General features: G+C 41.2%; 1 protein-coding gene across 1 annotated transcript; it reads left to right on the top strand.

Moving 5' to 3' along the window:
* The first annotated feature begins 287 nt into the window (after positions 1-287).
* Positions 288-1769, top strand: LOC129344011 (potassium voltage-gated channel subfamily A member 1). The gene has a single exon (XM_055000477.1). It carries the CDS (start codon positions 288-290, stop codon positions 1767-1769), a length of 1482 nt encoding a protein of 493 aa, XP_054856452.1.
* The last annotated feature ends 17217 nt before the right edge of the window (positions 1770-18986 follow it).

An 18986-nucleotide genomic window follows, 5' to 3' on the forward strand; every position in this document is an offset into this window, starting at 1 on the left:
ACTACTTCCCCATACCCCTCCTGTGCTCCAGCCTGGACACCTTTCACCCCATCTGCCTACCTATATCCATGAGATTCCTAGCCCTGGTAACCCATTCTCCCTCCTGCTCCTGACCTGTCCATATCAGGACCCCGTATCTCCTCTGCATGTACTCTGTAGCTTTGTCTCCAGACCCAGTGGCCCCTCCCTCTGGGGTTCTCCGTTCTTCCTCCAGCTCTCGGAACGCTTCTCCTTCAGCAACCTGTCCCATCTTCTAGCCTTTCTGTCTATCCCGACCCTTCGCCATCATGACTGTGATGGTTGGGGAGAATATGGACGACGCTTCTGCTTTGCCAGGCCACCCTCAGGACAGCTATCGGCCTGGCGCTCATGATGACCATGAATGTTGTGAGAGGGTTGTGATCAACATCGCTGGCCTGAGGTTTGAGACCCAACTAAAAACTCTTGCCCAGTTCCCCAACACCTTACTAGGTAACCCCAAGAAACGCATGCGATACTTTGATCCACTGAGGAATGAATACTTCTTTGACCGGAACCGGCCCAGCTTCGATGCCATCCTCTATTACTACCAGTCTGGAGGGCGGCTTCGTAGGCCTGTCAATGTGCCCTTGGACATGTTCTCTGAGGAGATCAAGTTCTATGAACTGGGAGAGGAAGCCATGGAGAAGTTCCGGGAAGATGAAGGGTTCATCAAAGAGGAAGAGAGGCCCCTACCCGAAAAGGAATACCAGCGCCAGATATGGCTCCTCTTCGAGTATCCTGAGAGCTCCGGGCCGGCCCGGATCATTGCCATCGTCTCCGTTATGGTGATTTTAATCTCCATAGTCATCTTTTGCCTGGAAACTTTGCCAGTATTGAAATCGCCTAGCAGGGACTATACAGGACCTCTAAACCTCAGCGACAACTCCACCATGCCGCACAAGTTTAACATCTTCACTGACCCTTTCTTTGTCGTGGAAACCCTGTGCATCATTTGGTTTTCCTTTGAGTTGGTGGTGCGTTTTTTTGCATGCCCCAGCAAAGCCGAGTTCTTCAAGAACATCATGAACTTCATTGACATAGTTGCTATCATCCCTTACTTCATCACTCTGGGCACAGAGATGGCTGAGCAGGAGGGGCCCCAAAAGGGGGAGCAAGCCACCTCTTTGGCTATCCTGAGGGTCATCAGACTGGTAAGAGTCTTTCGAATCTTCAAACTCTCCAGACACTCTAAGGGCCTGCAGATTCTGGGACAGACCCTCAAGGCGAGCATGAGGGAGTTAGGGTTGCTTATCTTTTTTCTCTTCATTGGGGTGATTTTGTTCTCTAGTGCGGTGTATTTTGCTGAAGCGGAAGAACCTGAAACTCATTTCGGCAGCATCCCCGATGCTTTCTGGTGGGCAGTGGTTTCCATGACCACTGTGGGATATGGTGACATGTACCCTGTGACAATTGGAGGCAAGATAGTTGGCTCCTTGTGTGCCATCGCTGGTGTGCTGACAATTGCCCTGCCTGTACCTGTCATTGTGTCCAACTTCAACTACTTCTACCACCGAGAAACAGAAGGGGAAGAACAGGCTCAGTTGCTTAAAGTTAGCTCTCCTAATTTATCTGACAGTGACCTGAGTCGCCGTAGCTCCTCCACAATCAGCAAATCTGAGTACATGGAAATTGAAGAGGATATGAATAATAGCATAGACAATTTTAGAGAGGCTAACCTCAGAACTGGCAACTACACCATAGCCAACCAAAACTGTGTTAATAAAAGTAAGCTGCTCACAGATGTTTAAATATATATATATATATATATATAAATCGTAAATATATATATATATATATATATAAAGGAGAAACACCGGCAGCTTGAAGACTCTAAGTGATCTGCGGTCACTCTTTGTAGATGCTTTATGAATAGTCTTTGAATGCTTTACCTCGTAGCTGCATTGCTGCATTGTGAATTTTTTGCTCAGCGATTCAAGAAGCTTTCAGGATCCATGAAAAGATATTCAGTTTTGTTTTGTTCTGTTTTGTTTTAAAAGGGTACTTTCCAACTGGTATAAATGGTTTAACTATAAGTCTTTTAACTAGGCTAGTTATAAATAAGAATCATCTGCTTATAAATCTAGATCCTCCCCCCATTACATTCAGTTGTTTATCTTAATTTTGTAAAGATCAACTTAAGAGTGGACTCTTCAAAAATATTTAAAATATGCATGGATTCTAGGAAAAGTTTCTACCAAAACCCTGCACAATGCATCCAACCAATTTTCAGCAGAAATGTGCAGCAAGAATTTGCCATTCTTTAGACTGACCAATATGTATCTTTCCTTCCTTTATGAAAGATTTTGTAGTTCTGATCTACAGATCCACACACAGCACCTTATAAAAAAATGCCAGGTCTTTTTGGTTTTTGCTGTATACACTCTTAAAATGGGGTGGGGGGGGTGGGGAGACAGCATCTGCAGTGCTGCTAAGGTTACTTAAGTGCAGATGATTTGAATGTACTCCCTCCCCTTCTCCAAAACTGGATGCAAACCTTCTTAGCTCCTTCGTTGCAAGATAGCACAATAGAATTTACTATACGCATGTTTGACTTTGATACTATCTATTTTATAACTGCATGCCTGGAACATTACCTCAGACGATAGGGGGATAAGCTTTCGTTTGAACCAATCTTCTTTTAAAAAGGCCCTTTCTTTCTTTCTTTCTTTCTTTCTTTCTTTCTTTCTTTCTTTCTTTCTTTCTTTCTTTCTTTCTTTCTTTCTTTCTTTCTTTCTTTCTTTCTTTCTTTCTTTCTTTCTTTCTTTCTTTCTTTCTTTCTTTCTTTCTTTCTTTCTTTCTTTCTTTCTTTCTTTCTTTCTTTCTTTCTTTCTTTCTTTCTTTCTTTCTTTCTTTCTTTCTTTCTTTCTTTCTTTCTTTCTTTCTTTCTTTCTTTCTTTCTTTCTTCCCTTCCCTTCCCTTCCCTTCCCTTCCCTTCCCTTCCCTTCCCTTCCCTTCCCTTCCCTTCCCTTCCCTTCCCTTCCTTTCCTTTCCTTTCCTTTCCTTTCCTTTCCTTATTGGTTTCGATTTGCATTCACCAAAAGTGCACTCCTTTTTATTTATTAAGTATCTGATTATTAACTAAAAGTACTGTATTTAAGTGCGTATGTTAGTCAAATGGGAACAATAACTTTTGGAGATCAAAGCATGTTCAAATATTCAGCATTATGGCCTATTTGACTAAGGTGTAACTCAAAATTAATTAATGCATGATTTCAGTAATACGTACAAAAAATTTGCTTGTTGGGAGTGACGGCCAGGAAGAGCTCACGGAAGAGACTTTTTTTTCCTGCATTGCTCAGGGAAATGTGTTGGCTCCTGTCCAGGCCTTGTTGGAAAGTAACATATCCCATCCCTTAAAGGGAAAGCTATATGGAAAATTAAGAATCCAGTTTATATATAGCAATGCCTAAATAATCTGTATCTCTTAGAGCAGAAAAAAGGTGCAGAAGCATGCCTTTTGGTGCATTCTTAGAATGTAAAATGAAACCTAATCTATTATATGCATCCAAATTGCAGCCCGGTTCCTTTCACAGTCATTGTTTGAACCATAGAGACATTTTGTACTCCCCTAGGACTCGTCAGAGAGACTCTACCCATTGATTTTAGACCGTCCGTCGCTTAGTGCCTTTATCCTTACAGCCACTGAACTGCTGAAAGTGCCTCTATGAAAAGAGCTGATTCTGAGTAGGCTGGGACAGACTGGGCAAAATCACGAGCGCGCTGGGCCAAGTATAGGCGCATTGGAGAGAGTGAGGGAGGGAAATGTTGTGTCAGGCAGAGAGGCAGAGGAAGAGAGCAAAGACCACCAGTGCGTAAGCACGCCTCATTCTGCCCCCCCCCCCCTGTTGTCACCCTTCCCTGCCAAGCATGGTGACTTTTGCAACCTACTGGCATATTCCTTGTTCTGTTGATACAAGATTCAAAAGCACTCCCCCCCCCCCCCGGCCGTGTGTTTAAAAGAACTTTTGTCTGCTCTCCATATTTTGGAGGATGGAAGGTTTGACCCATCTTCCCTGCGAAGACCCTTGAGCCTGCTCCTTGAAACAAGCGAACAGAATGGCTGTCCATTGCTGATTGCCGTGCAGTCCGTTGGGTTGGATGGCTGCTTTCTGACTCGCTTGATCTCTTCTCCGAGCTTCTGCCTTCCCAGTGAAGTGCCCGTCCATCTTCCAACCTTTCTAAATTCCTTCCAGTTCTAGAACCTGATCTCCTTGGAACTGTCCTGCTCACCAAATAACTTCCCTACCATTGTGGAGGGTTGCAGGTCGCAGCGCTGTGAGAAGGCATTTTCTGCAAATATGCAAGTTTTGAGCTTTAGGCCCTGAAATGGATTAACTGTTGAATGTTAACCAATGTAGGCACAAATCTTTTTACAGTTTTTAAAAGGTCAGAGTTGAGGATTCTTTTTCCACACACATGATGTTAACCGTTTGCTGTGCTGTTTCTTTTTTTCCAGGCCCAAATCCCATCCTCAGCAGCTTTATATCAATAATCATAGTTCTAAAAGGCACTACTCAATCCTGAAAAAAAAAATAACTATGCAGTTACATAGAAGCCTGATATTCCAATGGTATAGAAAGAGGCTGGTTTTGTGGCTTCCATGATTTGTAATGACGGGAAATAGTCAACTTCTTAAAGAACTGATAGGAAAGGATGTGAGGGGAAAGCTGTTTTGCATTTCCAATAGGAAGCTCTAAGCTGTCGTTATTCTTCCATGCCCACAGTCATCTTTTCCCACCCGTGAATACCTTTTCCCGTACTCTAGTGGTACCAGATGTGGCCTGATTTGGATTTCCCAAAGCTCCAAAGTGGCTTGAAAGTGGTGGTGTTGCCCCATCAGTAAATCAGCTCACTGCTGTGTGGGGTCACTCATTAGTGGGTAATCTGGTCCCCCGCAAGAGATTTTTGAGGCCTCAGATGGGCAGCTTGAGAAAGTTATGTGCTGATTGGTTCAGTTATTTATGCTGCTAGACTGACCCCTATTCTGCATGGTTAAGAGAAATTACTGCATGCAGTGGTTAGGTTTATGGCTTCTTTTGCTTTTGCTTTTAGCAGGGATGGGTGAATCTTTAGGGCTTGGGGGTGGCTGGGGGAATTACGATTGTTGCTTACTCATTTATAGCACATGACAAAGGAACTTGATAAGAATGGAGTACAGGGAATAAACTCATGTAGCATAGGCATGCATTAGTTTTGGCAAGGTCTCCCCCCCGCTTAAACTCAAATACTTTGCTTTGCACTGTATGTGCAGTAATGTCTTTGTAGGCCTGAAAGTGCACTAAACTACTGCCTGATTCTTACCAATAAACTTTGGATTTTTTTTAAAAAGATAATTTTTACCACATTTCTTTTTGGTGATTAATGGGGTCTAAAATGGGGATGTGGGAGTTTGCCCCATGGCAGCGGCCTGAAATGGGTGCCAAAGAAGGATGGAGATCTTTCGTTCATTTGCTCATGTATCAGAAGTTGCAAAACTGGAGTGTCTCTCCAACATCAACGTCATCTCCTGGATTGTGTGACAGGGGGCTGATGCAGTAATTGGTTCTCCCCCTATCAAACCTGCATTTACTGATTCATCAGGTGTGAGGATTGGGCTGTAGCTTAACCAAGCTGTTTTTGAAATAAGGACAAAAACTTCCAAGGCCCCAGAATTGGTTGGCATTTCTTTAATCTTGGAAGAGAGGCATTTCATGTGATGAGAAAACATTTGATGCTACTTTAGATGGTGGATTCTGGGTACGTTTTAGGGCAGGAGGATTAGGGGCTGGTATGATGCCTGAGTCACCGGGAAGCTGTCTTGCGCATGCCACATAGAAGTGAACAAGAGGTACCTAAGAATATGGTATTGCTTTTGTGTACCTCCCATCTATTTAAATGAGGCCTACACAGGAAATCCTCCTGCCTGTGTTAGTTAGTGGGAGAAGGGGAGCAATTTTGATTTCCCACCTGAGATGCCAAACTGTATGGGTCTTGCTGCTTTTAACATTGCAGAAACTCACCTCGTGTGGTCAGCATAAGAGAGATTTTGCATGCCTTCTTCCTTTCTAGAAATACATTACAGTACACTATTCAATTTGGGAATACAGTACAGTCTTCTCTGCCTCTGTGTCCTGAGGACAGGATGACTAGTAGATTGTCTAGAAACTACCGTGACATAAGATGTATAGGAATGGAGGAAAAACTCTGTAATTGAAGCAGAAGGATGAGAGGTGAAGATCAATGAGGCTGCATTTCTGGTGTTTAAAAAAAACTCCCAGAAGCTGGCTTAAACTGGAATGGGACTATGTTGATGTCTCTACAATGCCTGTGGAAGGGTAGCATTTTACTACCACATGAACTATTTTGACTTGGAGTTATCTCACATTACTTACCTCCCTATTTCTAAAGGTGAATTTAAGTATAAGAGAAGTGAAGGAAGAGGATTTATTGGATCGGTGGAGTTCCAGTCAAAATAAATATTAAATCAGTTATCTCTACCAAATGTTCCGTACGCTTCTGTAATTTTGCCTGACTTGGCCGGGTCTCCTACACAAACCATAAAGTGAGACGACGCGTGTTCGCGCATCATGCTCTTTCAGAATGCAGGCATGTAGCATTTGGGGGTTTCATGACTGACACCCCGCATAGAAAATCCCTTTCAGCCACACAATGAAAATATCAGGGACAATTACAATAACCTTCATCCTTATTTCAGAGGTAGAGGTAAGGGGACATGAAAGAGCATTCAGTTACCACCAAGTTATGACTTTATTGAAAACTAGGCTTAGCTTTCCATGAGCAGGGAGGTTGTTTTTGTACTAGAGAGCACATCCAGTCATGAGATTCTTTATCCATTTGGAACCGGACAGTACTGTCCTAGAACAATTTTACTGTATCTGTTGTTTGTGTGGACCAGGCATCTGTTTCAAGGCTGGAGAACTCTGATGTTGGGGCCTGTAGAATTTAAATATTTCCCAAGTTTGGTACAGGCTTAACATCCTAGAATTTAATGTTGCCTTCTAAGAATGTAGAAATCTTTTCTTTTTAGACCTGTCCTGCCTACTTAGCCATTCATATGCATAAAGCTCTTAGCACATATGTGAATAAGGGTACAGATAAGTTCCGATGAGTCCTTATTCAGGCAGCACATGAAGAGAGAGACACGAAGCTGTGTCAGCACTCCCCCCCCCCTCTTTCCAAGTCTTATATAGAGACAATCGTTGACGTTAAAATGTTAGTTTGGGGATTCCCTCCCCGTTATGGTAAAACTATAGCACAAATGCAATGTAAGGCATAACTTGCAATTTAGAAATAAAATAAGGAGCCTGGAGTACATCTTGCCAAACACAATTCAGATGTTAATCTTGGAATGTTTGACCAAAAACAGTTTTTTTTTTGCACTGTTTAAATTATCATCGGTTGACAAATGTTGACCTCAGAGCTAAAAAATGGAAGTTTTCATGGTTTTGAGGTGCTTTTTTAAACTTAAAAAAAATTGGCATACACTCACTTTTGGAAAACAACCCTTTTGTTAATTCCTGTGGTAATGTAGGATTCCCGTCACAGGAAAGTAGAACCACATTCAAAGGTTTGTTTTTTTCTACTTTCCCTTTTCAAGCCATTTAGTCCCAAAGCCAGTAAGAACTGACATGTCTGTTGTGGGCTTTTAAAATAACGTTTCTCTTCGGAACAGGTTGTTTCAAAAAGACGGGTATGTGTGGAATTTGTTTTCTTATGTTCTGAAACAGTGTTAGGTCTTTCTGAGAATTAACCAATGCCTTTATTTTCATCAAGAAATCCAGAGACATTGTTAATGTCTGCAAATGTACATCAGTACAATCAGAACTTGTATGCTTGGAAATATCATGCCTTGACCTTCTGAAAAAAAATGTCATGAATTTATGGCTTTTATTCTATTTGAGACAACCACGGTTGATAACTGTGTTCCTTTGCTTCAACTCTTCTGGTCAAATATACATGATTTTGTCTTCCTGTCCAGTTCCTACCATTATTTGAACACATCTGGGTTCTTTGGGGGCATATTTGTCTTTTATTAAATTGTTGTTTCAATGGCATTTCTATAATGTGATTGGAATCAAATGTATATTTTACTTTTGTACAAAAGTAAAAGAAAAGGATATTTTTATGACTAAATCTAACAAAGAAGAAAACATTAGAACTTGCTTTTTCTTTCCAGGTCATCTAATCTTATTTTTCCCAGCACACTGGTTTGAAACTATGTAAATAACAACTGTGGGTAGGAACATATATGGATTCTTTGACATACCTCTCATTTTGAAGATCCAGTGTTATTGTTGAATGAGGTGACGGGATGGTTATTCGCAGAGAAGTGCACCATCAGGGCAACAAACCATTGAAGCTGACTTGGGTCTGTTGAGTTCCATAATTTGCAAATTGCTTACACTTTTGAGTCAAGTATGTACCTCATTGTCATATAACTGATCATTTGACTTAACCATAGCTGAAATAGTTTTGAAATAGTTTGGTTTGTCAATTTTTAGGACAGCAAATGTTATGAGTTTATATATAAAACATACAAAGTGCATAGTTTTCATCTATGCAATTTTACTTGCTTGTCACTTTTAACATCTGTTCATACTTGGCATCGATTAAAGATAATTTTTAAGGATATTACTCAGGAATATTGTGACTGGTTTATTGTCTGGAGTCCAGTTTTTCTCCTGCCCCCAGCAAACCATTTCATTGGGGACTTTTGGGGAGATCACTGATGGCAAGAAAAGGCAAATGTGCCCTAAAACATAGATGATGTAAGAAAATCTAGTTTTGGAAATCACAAATTTTAAGTTCAATAGTCTGGTGCGCAGGCCAAATGGAAAAGAACTCACCGCAACAAAAATTACAGATCTGGTTTATACATTATCATTGGCTTCTGTAACAGTTTTATGGATAACAAGGACTCCCTGCTTGAATACACTAAATAGTTGATGGCAACAATTTGCATCCATTCTTTGTAGATCAGTAGTCTTCTGTGGCCTTACTGGAGTAAGCTGAGAGCCTCGCTACAAGTGACATTTTACACGTGAACGGCACTTGATCATTTTCGCAAGTCTTTCTGGGAACTGAAGTCCCTCTCCCCCACCCCTTTTCCTTCTGTTCCTTCCCCTCTGTTATAGAATGGCTGCCTGAAGAGACGGAGAAAGTCTACGGCAACAGCAGCTTTTGCAAATCGTCTTGCTGGGGGGTGGGGGATGCTCTGGAGAAAGCTGACATGTTGGTGAAGTCCTTTCCCTCTCTGTTAGAACTGTTAGAATCGCTGCCTGAAAAGTCAGAGAAAGCCTGCTTTTGCAAATCGTTCCTCCAGTCACAAGCCTGCTCTCAATGATCTTTGGGGGTGGGCAGCTGCAACTTTCTCAGCTTTCTCCAGAGCATCCCCCCCCTCACCGAGCAAGATGATTTGCAAAGTTGCAGCTGCCCGCCCCCAAAGATCATTGAGATTAGGCTTGTGACTGGAGGAACGATTTGCAAAAGCAGGCTTTCTCTGACTTTTCAGGTAGCGATTCTAACAGTTGTAACAGTGAGGGGAAGGACACTAGGACTTCACCAACATGTCAGCTTTCTCCAGAGCATCCCCCACCCCCCAGCAAGACGATTTGCAAAAGCTGCTGTTGCCGTAGGCTTTCTCCGTCTCTTCAGGCAGCCATTCTATAACAGAGGGGAAGGAACAGAAGGAAAAGGGGTGGGAGAGAGGGACTTTAGTTCCCAGAAAGACTTGCGAAAATGATCAAGTGCCGTTCGCGTGTAAAATGTCACTTGTAGCTAGGCTCTCAGATTCACAGTGCTGTTACTGTAGTGCTGATTTTCATAAATCTATATTGTAAGAAAGTAAAGGTTTTCGCATAGGTAGCGAAGCTTCTGGCAGTAATTGGCTGAACTGTCTTGATGTCATAGAGGTGAAGCAAGCAGAAGAATATTTGGATTCCATTGGCTGACCAGCCTAGAGGTCAAAAACAGGCAGAAAAGCTTAGGAAGGAAGGGGATAAAAGAAAGCATGGGCTTATGGAAACAGGAGACGAGTTTTTAGAGGGCTATAGGCTAGGACAGCAAAGTGTTCTTGGAAAGTATTATCTAGAGCTGGGAAAGGGAATGGATAGAAGGAGAAATAGGTAATCAACAGAGGGAAGAGTTTGAGAGGGGAAGGAGAAGTGAAGGAGATTTCTTCACCTATGGCTTTTGCCACCTTTGGAGTACATGTTTGACGGAGCTGAGGACGTCAAGTGGTCTTAAAACTAAAAGGATGGTTCACTACTTCTGTTTGAGTGATATTTTTACCCCCAGTATATAATAGCTGAACTCACACACTGCTGTAGCAGTTATTTGCAACTGGATTTCCTGTGTGGGCAACACAATCTAGTTGTGAAGGATTGCTATATCACAATAATAGACTAGTTCAATGATATTGTGGATGCAGGGATAAAAGACAAGAATATGGTCAGACATGAGGTATGTGTGTGTGTTATGTGCCATCAAGTTGTCTCCGACCTATGGTGACCCTATGAATGAAAGACCTCCAAAACGTCCTATCATTAACAGACCTGCTCAGATCTTGCAAACTGGAGGATGTGTCGTCTTTGACTGAGTCCAGCCATTTCATTTTAGGTCTTCCTCTTTTCTGCTGCCTTTCACTTTTCTTAGCATGATTGACTTTTCCAGAGAGCTGTGAATCTTTTCTTCTCATGATGTGACCAAAGTACGATAGCCTCAGTTTTGTCATTTTAGCTTCTAAGGAGAATTCAGGCTTGATTTGTCTTTTTGGCCATCCATGGTGTCTACAAAACTGTCCTCCAGCACCACATATCAAATGAATCAATTTTCTTCCTGTCAGTTTTCACATCCATATATAGTAGTGGGGAATACCATATTTTGGATTATCTTGATCCTCAGAGAGACATCTTTAAGGATCTTATCTAGCTCCCTCACAGCTGCTCTTCCAAGTCTCAGTCTTCTTATTTCTTCATTGCAGTCTCCCTTTTGGTTGATGATTTTGAACAATTTCAATTTTCTCATTCTCAGTTTTAAAATTGTGTAATTCAGTGTTTCCCTAACACCTGCTTTATGGCTTCTCAGGCCTTAAATGGTAAAGATTTAGGAATTAACACTAAAGTAGTTGCTGAGTCTTTAAATAAGGTGCAGAGTTTTCATACAATCCTCGGTGTTGAGGCATAAAGCGCTTTCTAAAGCTTTTGGGTTGCTCAGGAACTCATAACGTGTACGCAGGAACCATTCGTTGATAGCTGGGAACTTACTGATGCTGGTCATTCATCCAAACCAGTTTTGGCTCCAACCTCCAGTATCAGGACGCACAGCTTTTTTGTTGCGGTACTCACTGGTACTGAGTATCATCACCTTTTGGAGGGCATCTCCCAAGGCCTGGGGTGGGGGCAGCGGCATTGACGGAAATTAGCGTGATCTTATATGTGAGTACTGGCATGGCACTTTTGTAAAATAGAAAAGTACTGTCAGGATGCATTCTAATGTATGATTGCAGTAATATATGTAGTAGTTTAAACATTAGGTGTACAGATGGCTCCTAATCCCTGAAGAACAGTATCAGATGTTAGGACCTTATTTCGATTACACACCAGACTGGATGGGAAACGTTTATGAAGTCTTAAACACTTTTTATGCACCCATTTCACGGTGTCACACTGTTGCATGTCCCTCCAGTATATGAGATAAGAACCAGGGCTTTTTTTCTGGGAAAAGAGGTGGTGGAACTCAGGACCGCACAATGACGTCACTTTGGGTCAGCTGCAACAAGGGGGGAGTTTTTAAAAGTTTAAATAGGCCTCGGTGAAAATGTTCACATGGCTGGTGGCCCCACCAGCGGCACGGAGGGCAATCTAAACTCCCCTCTGGAGATCAGGGGGCAGGGCCACTGGCCATGTGACCATTTTCAAGAGGTGCCGGAACTCTGTTCCACAGCATTCCGGCTGAAAAAAAGCCCTGATAAGAACCATTTTGCTTTTAAAATCTTCAAGGCCATCCCTAATAAATGAAATCTCGTGGGATCTCCCATTCTTCTCTTACCATCGCCAGCTACAGCAGTCCCTTACTTTTACAAATCTCTTTTAAATTAATTTATTATTATTAATTTATTTTAAATAATTTATTAATAATTAATTAATAATAATATCAGTAGATAACTTAGTAGCAAGAAACAGATAAGAACTACCAATTCAGCATTAAACTTGGGTCTAGTCATGAAGTAATAAATAAATTTAATAACACTGGTGTCTGAGAAGGTAGTTCGACACTCGGGGCCTTTCTCTAGTCGCCATCCACCAAACCTGAAGGCACTTGTCATAGGCCCTTGGAATCAAAATTGGACCCATTCATATAGGAGGAAGTGGGCCTTCCAGTATTTTTTCCCAAAGACATCTAAGGATGAGGCCACATTTTAAAAAACTGGCTCAATTAAAATATCCATGTTTCATTTCTGCTTCTCCCTCGTGAGAAACGAAGCTGTGAATCTTTATTTTTGTCCCATTTTATGCTTGCTCTTGACAAATTTTTCCTTTAAAATGTGCACATGTTCTTTGGGTGTCAATAGTGTACAAATTGCATGTATGTAAAAAGGCTATATAAGAAGCAAAATAATTAGTAAAGACATCAGTGTGAGGCAGACTGAAACTGTTGACAGTTAACAACATTCAGAATCTAGAAGAATTGACTATGACCATATCAATCCTTATTTTAAAGATTAACTTTGCTCCCAAATGCTTATTCATTTATACCCTGCATTTCTCCCCCAAGGAGACCCAAAGTGGCTTTTATCTAGGTTGGCCAGGTCCCTGGGGGCTTGAAAGTGGGGGATGAGGGGGGGGGTTGCAGGGGAGGAGTCATATGGGGAATATTTACCTCACGCACATGTGCACTCTGGAGCACCCCGTGTCGCACCAGGAATTTTTTAAAAAATTAAATTTTCATTTATTAGTGCAAAACAAAAGAAACATACACACACACATACCCGTGGTAGCAATAAAACAAAAACACTGTTGACAAATCTATGTATATGTTTCTATAAAAGTTTTCCAGATGTCTAAATATGTCCACATGCAACTGCTGTCTATATGCAATATATTTAAATGTTGATACATTTATAAGGTCCTCAATCCAATGAATTACAGGAAACAGAGAGAAACATTTACTTTAGCAACTGTGAAGGGATGGAGGGTCCATTTTCATTGACCATCAGTTAAGTTCCAAGAGACAGGCAAATAGTTTAAAAGAACATTAACATCCTCAAAAATAAATGAGTATTCTAATACAAAATTATATATGGTTAATGACTTCCTCCCAAAAGGGCTGAATAACTGGACATGTCATGTCATGGCAGTAAATTACACTGCCAATAATTAGAGACTCTACTTAACCCTTTAGTGAAAAGGTGCTGTGGTGTCCAGTGTACCCTAAACAATTTTTTGCTGAATAAGTCTCAGCTTTAGATACATAGCAGCAACCGTTAGAAGGCTTAAAGCCTTATCCTATTGCTATGGCAAAATTGGACACTCTAGCTCACTATTTCATTCATATCTGAGACTGTGTGTATCATATTTATTGACCAATATCAAATACTTGTAGACAAATAACGTAGGTTTCATTTTCTGAGTTGATTCAATAAGAGTTTCCAAAAGTGGGGGAGATTTTGAAGCACTCAAATCTGCTAAGCCATATTTGAACATCAACAAATGTTGCAATTGTAAATATCGCCTTTCAGCAGAAGTTGGCAAATCTATACCTCAGCTGGTGCGACATGGAAGTAATGGGTTGGGCCAGGGACTGACAGTAAAAATCGGCCCCAAACACTAAATTGGACACGATCCCCTGCCCACCAGAGGACTGGTAAGTGTACTTATGTCGGTCTCTGTCCTCCATTTTACCTTTAGTTGCCTCTGTGTGATGTACGTTAGGCTGAGAGTTTGTGATTGGCCTAACGTCACCCAGCAAGAGTGGGGATTCCAACCCGGGTCTCCCAGAACCTAGTCCAGCACCCTAACCACAACGCCAGCTGTGGTGTTGGGTTCATAATGCAGATTTTCACTGCTGTTCACAGCACTCATTTTTATTTTGTGTCAGACATCCTTGCCTTGAAATTCTTAACTGTGTTTGGAATTGGAGAGTTGTCTTTTGAATAGATGTCCTAATTTTACATGTGTTCTTGGCATTCAATGTACCAGGTAGCCAAGGTGGGCAGCCCCTGTTGGCACATGCTCAGAACTGGATTACATCAAAACTTCCTTCAGTCTGCACTGGGCACTGCCTGTTTTTCCTGACTGGCCTGAGATTTTTAAAACGGCACTTTAATTAACAGAACAAGTGTATGACGTCATCTGTAGTGTAGCAATTTGAGCCTCATCAGGGCTGTATTGTATGGCTGCTAAGATGGTTGCCACCTGCTAAATTGTGAGGATGCGCATGCACAAAACGTTGAGCCAATTTAGAACTCTCCTAAAAATCATCTCTTGATCATACTCAGAAGACATTTGTAATTAGAGTCCCAGATACAATTTTACTCTAGGGAGGATATGCCCATCACTAGTTAAAACTAGCACTTGGAAATTTTTTAAAAAAATTATTTATACCCCGCCTTTCTCCTGAATGGGGACCCAAAACAGCTTACATCATTCTCCTTTCCTGCATTGTATTCTTCCTAAAACCCTGTGAGGTAGGTGAGGCTGAGAGGGTGTAAGTGGCCCAAAGCCACCCAGCAAGATTCCATGGTAAAGGAGGATTCGAACCTGTGTCTCCAAGATTCTAGCCTGACACTCTAACAACCACAGCATGCCGGCTCTCATGTGCCCAGAAACAAAGTGGAAGCCAGTGCAGATCTTTTAAAACCAATTTGATTATCAATTTAGAATTGATTTTGTGTGTGTGTGTGTGTTTGTAGTTCAGGGTGACTCTGTTTGTTCTCTGTTATTATATATTTAATGCCTGTAGACTGTCGTATGCTTTCACTTTGGGTTGGGCACCCACAACCCATACTCTTTATTTCAAGCTTTGTTGAGTTCAGAACCAAAAAGCAATTGCTACAATCAAAATAAGTAAGGATAACACAAAATGTAGTGGTGGGATGTTATGAATTGACTGTCAAAAATGTATTAGATAAATTCATGAAATTAGATAGTTTTATCATTGGATAGCTGTAACTTATGATAACTTAAAAGAACCCTGATCAAAGACCTTGTGCTGTGGAATACACAGGGGCATTGGGCTGGCTGCTCTTGGAAACAGAATCGCTGGATCTTGGTCTAATCCAGCCATGCTGTTAATAAAAAAAACTCTTTCAGCCGATGCATTCATTGAAAAATGTGTGTAGGGACCTAGCTGGATCAAGTTTACAGGTTCTTTGTGTCATGTAAATGGCTTAAGTTCTATGGTTCAATGTATATATATATATTCCAGTTGAATGGGTAACAGTTCGAGCAATTAGTCTCATACAGTAATTATTGTCTCCAACAGTCGCTATGTGATCTGCACAAAATTAGATCAGTTACCAGAATTTTGGCAGATGCATTGTTAGGATAATGTGCCCTTCTAACAGCCTGACCTGACCTGACCTGCATTGTAGTATAACACAACAGGTCCTGTGGAAACTTCTAATACAGATTTAGTGATTAATATCCCCAGTCTATTTTCAGTGGATATAGCTGTCCAGGTTAAATTCCCAGATTAGCTAAAAAAGAATGTTGTTCCAGCTCTATTGGTCGTGGGCTAATATGGAATAGCTGAAGTTTGGTCTTGGAAAGAGCAAGGAAGCACTGTCTAGGAAGGGCCGTTTTCACACTGCTTACTAGCCACAGAACATGACACTGAGCTCCTGGAACTACAGCTTCTTCCTGGCGCGATTTCGCATGAGAACTACCGTTCTTATGCGAAATTGCGCCAGGAAGATGCTGTCATTCCAGGAGCTCAGTGTGATGTTCTATGTCCGCTAAGCAGTCTGAAATCGGCCATGGACTTCTCATGATGCTGTGAGTCTTTAGATTATAACTTACAACTTTTTTACTCCAGGCCATGTGCAGTGATTGTAATGGGAGTATTCCATTATTGTAGCCAGAAATTTTATGGCTTGGGAGCCTGAAACAGAAGAAAGTCTAATTTGCTAAAATTTACTTAATTTAAATTTAAATTGAATTGGGTTTTGAGTCTCAAGTGCTCAACTAGGACCCTAGAATCTTAGAAGACTATAGACAATAGAGAAGTTATTATAGGTTTAATCCAACCAACCTTTCTGCTAGTGAAAAAGGAAGAAAGGGCCTCTTGGATCCACCAAAAAGCTTATGTTGGGGGATCCTGGGATCTGCATGGACAAAACCCCACATAGAATGGGGGCTGTAGTAAGGAGTGTAACTGGTTGAGATCGAGTGAAAGAGCTGGCTGGATCCACCCCTATGAAGGATCCCTATGAAGGATCATCTGACTAGACCACCTTTGCATTGTGTAGACATAAAACCACAACTGCATTTGTGGCAATAATAATGTTTCAGCCAGCAACATGGTCAGTTCCTAAGAGACCCTTTAACAGTGGGTGGGACTGCAGTGATAGGAGTATTTGAGAAGAACTTGGGTTTTTAGTCAGTGGGGAGCAAAGAAAGAGGGAGGGAGGGAATGCCAGAGCTGAACGTGACACTAGCTCGTATCACCCAGCTATATTGTCTGCACTTTATAAACTACTGTGTGCTTGCCTTGGGAACTTTATCCTATATTTTCCTAGTGATTACTTATTGTTTGAATTCTGTAAAAGGTTAGCATTTGTGTAAGAATTTACCTTTAAGAGACCCCAAGAGTGCACATTTAAGATAGTTAAAATGTGAAAACAGGCTTTGTGGGATTTGTGAAGCTATATAGGCTGCAATGTGGCATACCATTGGGAATCCAGGGAAAAACAGTTCGCTTCTAACCATTCAATGAGCTCTTTAAACAACAATGACTGTGTCCCTAAATTCTTCCCTCAAAAGATCTTGGAGAGCATAAGCCTAGGGCAGTATGTGGGCTTTGATTCAAAGTTATTTGGGGAAAGAAAAGAGTGCCACAGTGCAGTTCAACAGGCCTCGATACTCGTTCTTTTCAGGGTGCGGATGTTGCAATAAGAACCTCAGATTGACATAGGCATGTCTCGTTATGGCATCTCGTTATTTTCCCCCTCCCCTTTCTTTGTTGCTTTATTTTCCATTTTATTTTCTGTCTTCCATATAGAGGAACAATAGTTTGGCACTTGGTAAATATGTTGCTAGTGCTGTGGAAGAAATTACAGGGATACTAGCTCCAGCTCCCCTTTGGGTGTGCTGAGTGGTTTTGCTTGACTTTATCTCCTAAACGTTAATCACCTCAAATGCTTCAGAGGAAAGAATCCTCTTGAAATATGAATGTATCATGCCTCAATATGTGTATGTTACATTACCATTCTGTCTAGCTCTTTTCTATTCTGCCCTTTGTCTAAGGAACTTAGAACAGCATCGATTGTTCTCCCTTTCCTGTTTTATCCTCACATCACAATAGCCCTGTGGGGGACGTGAGGCTGAGGGAGGGGTTTTTTCATGACCCAGTGAGCGTCCGGATCTGGTGGGAATTTGAACCCAGATCTCCCGGTTTCTACTGCGAGCACTGCACCGCGCAGATTCTATTGCAAAAGTGTTTTCTCAGGAATGTAGAAGATTTGTCAGAGGGGGAGGGAAATATAGCTAATATTTTGCAGAAATTTTGCAGTATATCTTACGTTTAATTGAAGAGGGAGTAGCTCAGTGGTAGAACATCAGGCTTGTATGCAGAGGATATCTAATACAGTCTGCAGCATCTTCATTTTTTTTTAAATAAAAAGGATCGAGTAGGAGGGGATGTTAAAAATCTTCCCCTGACACCCTGGAGAGACGACCGCCAGGGAGGATAGAAAACAGTGACCATAATAGACCAGTGGTCTAATTCAGTTGAAGGTAGTGTTCATGAGTCAACCTGTGGTTTAGAAACAGCTGGGCTTTATTTTAAAGAATATGTTGGAAGCTTTCCGAGAAAAACTTTCTCTTGTCAAAACCCCCATTTCCCTGTGAAATTCCTTTTGGACATTTTGACCAAGAAGGGAACTCAAATTTTACTTCTGATTTTTACAAACTCATGAGGTTCAAAACTCCATCACATCTAAGGATTTGGTTTCTTTTGCAATCAGTCAAGTTCCACCTGTACGAGAATTTTTTTTTAAGTTCAAAATTTACTTTATGGATACTATTCTTAACACATTTCATAACTTTTCTTGTCACTGTTGGTGCTTTTCATAGGGACAGATTGTCCTCTAGTATACTCTGTTTGCAAGCTTCTGCTTACATTGGAGATGCCGCAGAATTTTTTGGCTAAAGCTGAATGTTGAATTGTGTGTGATGGTTCAAATGAGACATCAGGAATTATGAGGGAAGTGATTTTTTTGTTATAAAACTAGTAACATTTCAAGTGGGGGGTTGGTAACCCCACAGAACACTAAACACAGCCTGAGATATTATCTCAAGGTGAAGTTGTTGTTGTTACTGTTTTTACTATAATGAAATCTTGACATTAATTTAGAAGGTTCTGTCCAGGTGAGCTAGGAGGAATTTCAAGGGAATAGGAGTCAAAAAGAAGTTTATATTTCTACAGGACTAGTGAAATCTCTTGTAGGAATGCTGCAAATTTTTCTACGAACATGTTCAATTGTTAAACTTACCATGTTTGAAGGTGGCGATCACAAGTATGTGCATTTAATGATCCACCAGACAAGGACCCAGTTCAGAACTGATTATGATTAACTAATTTTATCCTATCCTTTCCCAAGGAACTTAGAGTGGCATGTATGGCTCTCCCTTCCTTCATTTTGTCCTGTGAATTAGATTGAGCTGAGTGAGTATAGCGAATGCAAAGTAATTCAGGGAGTTTCATGGTGGGCAGAGATTTGTTCTTGAGTGTCTTAATCTGACAGT

This window comes from Eublepharis macularius, chromosome 16 (genome assembly GCF_028583425.1).
Source record: "Eublepharis macularius isolate TG4126 chromosome 16, MPM_Emac_v1.0, whole genome shotgun sequence".
Classification (NCBI taxonomy): domain Eukaryota; kingdom Metazoa; phylum Chordata; class Lepidosauria; order Squamata; family Eublepharidae; genus Eublepharis; species Eublepharis macularius.

What these genes read in the sequence shown, in the direction of transcription:
- LOC129344011 (XM_055000477.1), top strand. Translation starts at nt 288, where the DNA reads ATGACTGTGATGGTTGGGGAGAATATGGACGACGCTTCTGCTTTGCCA.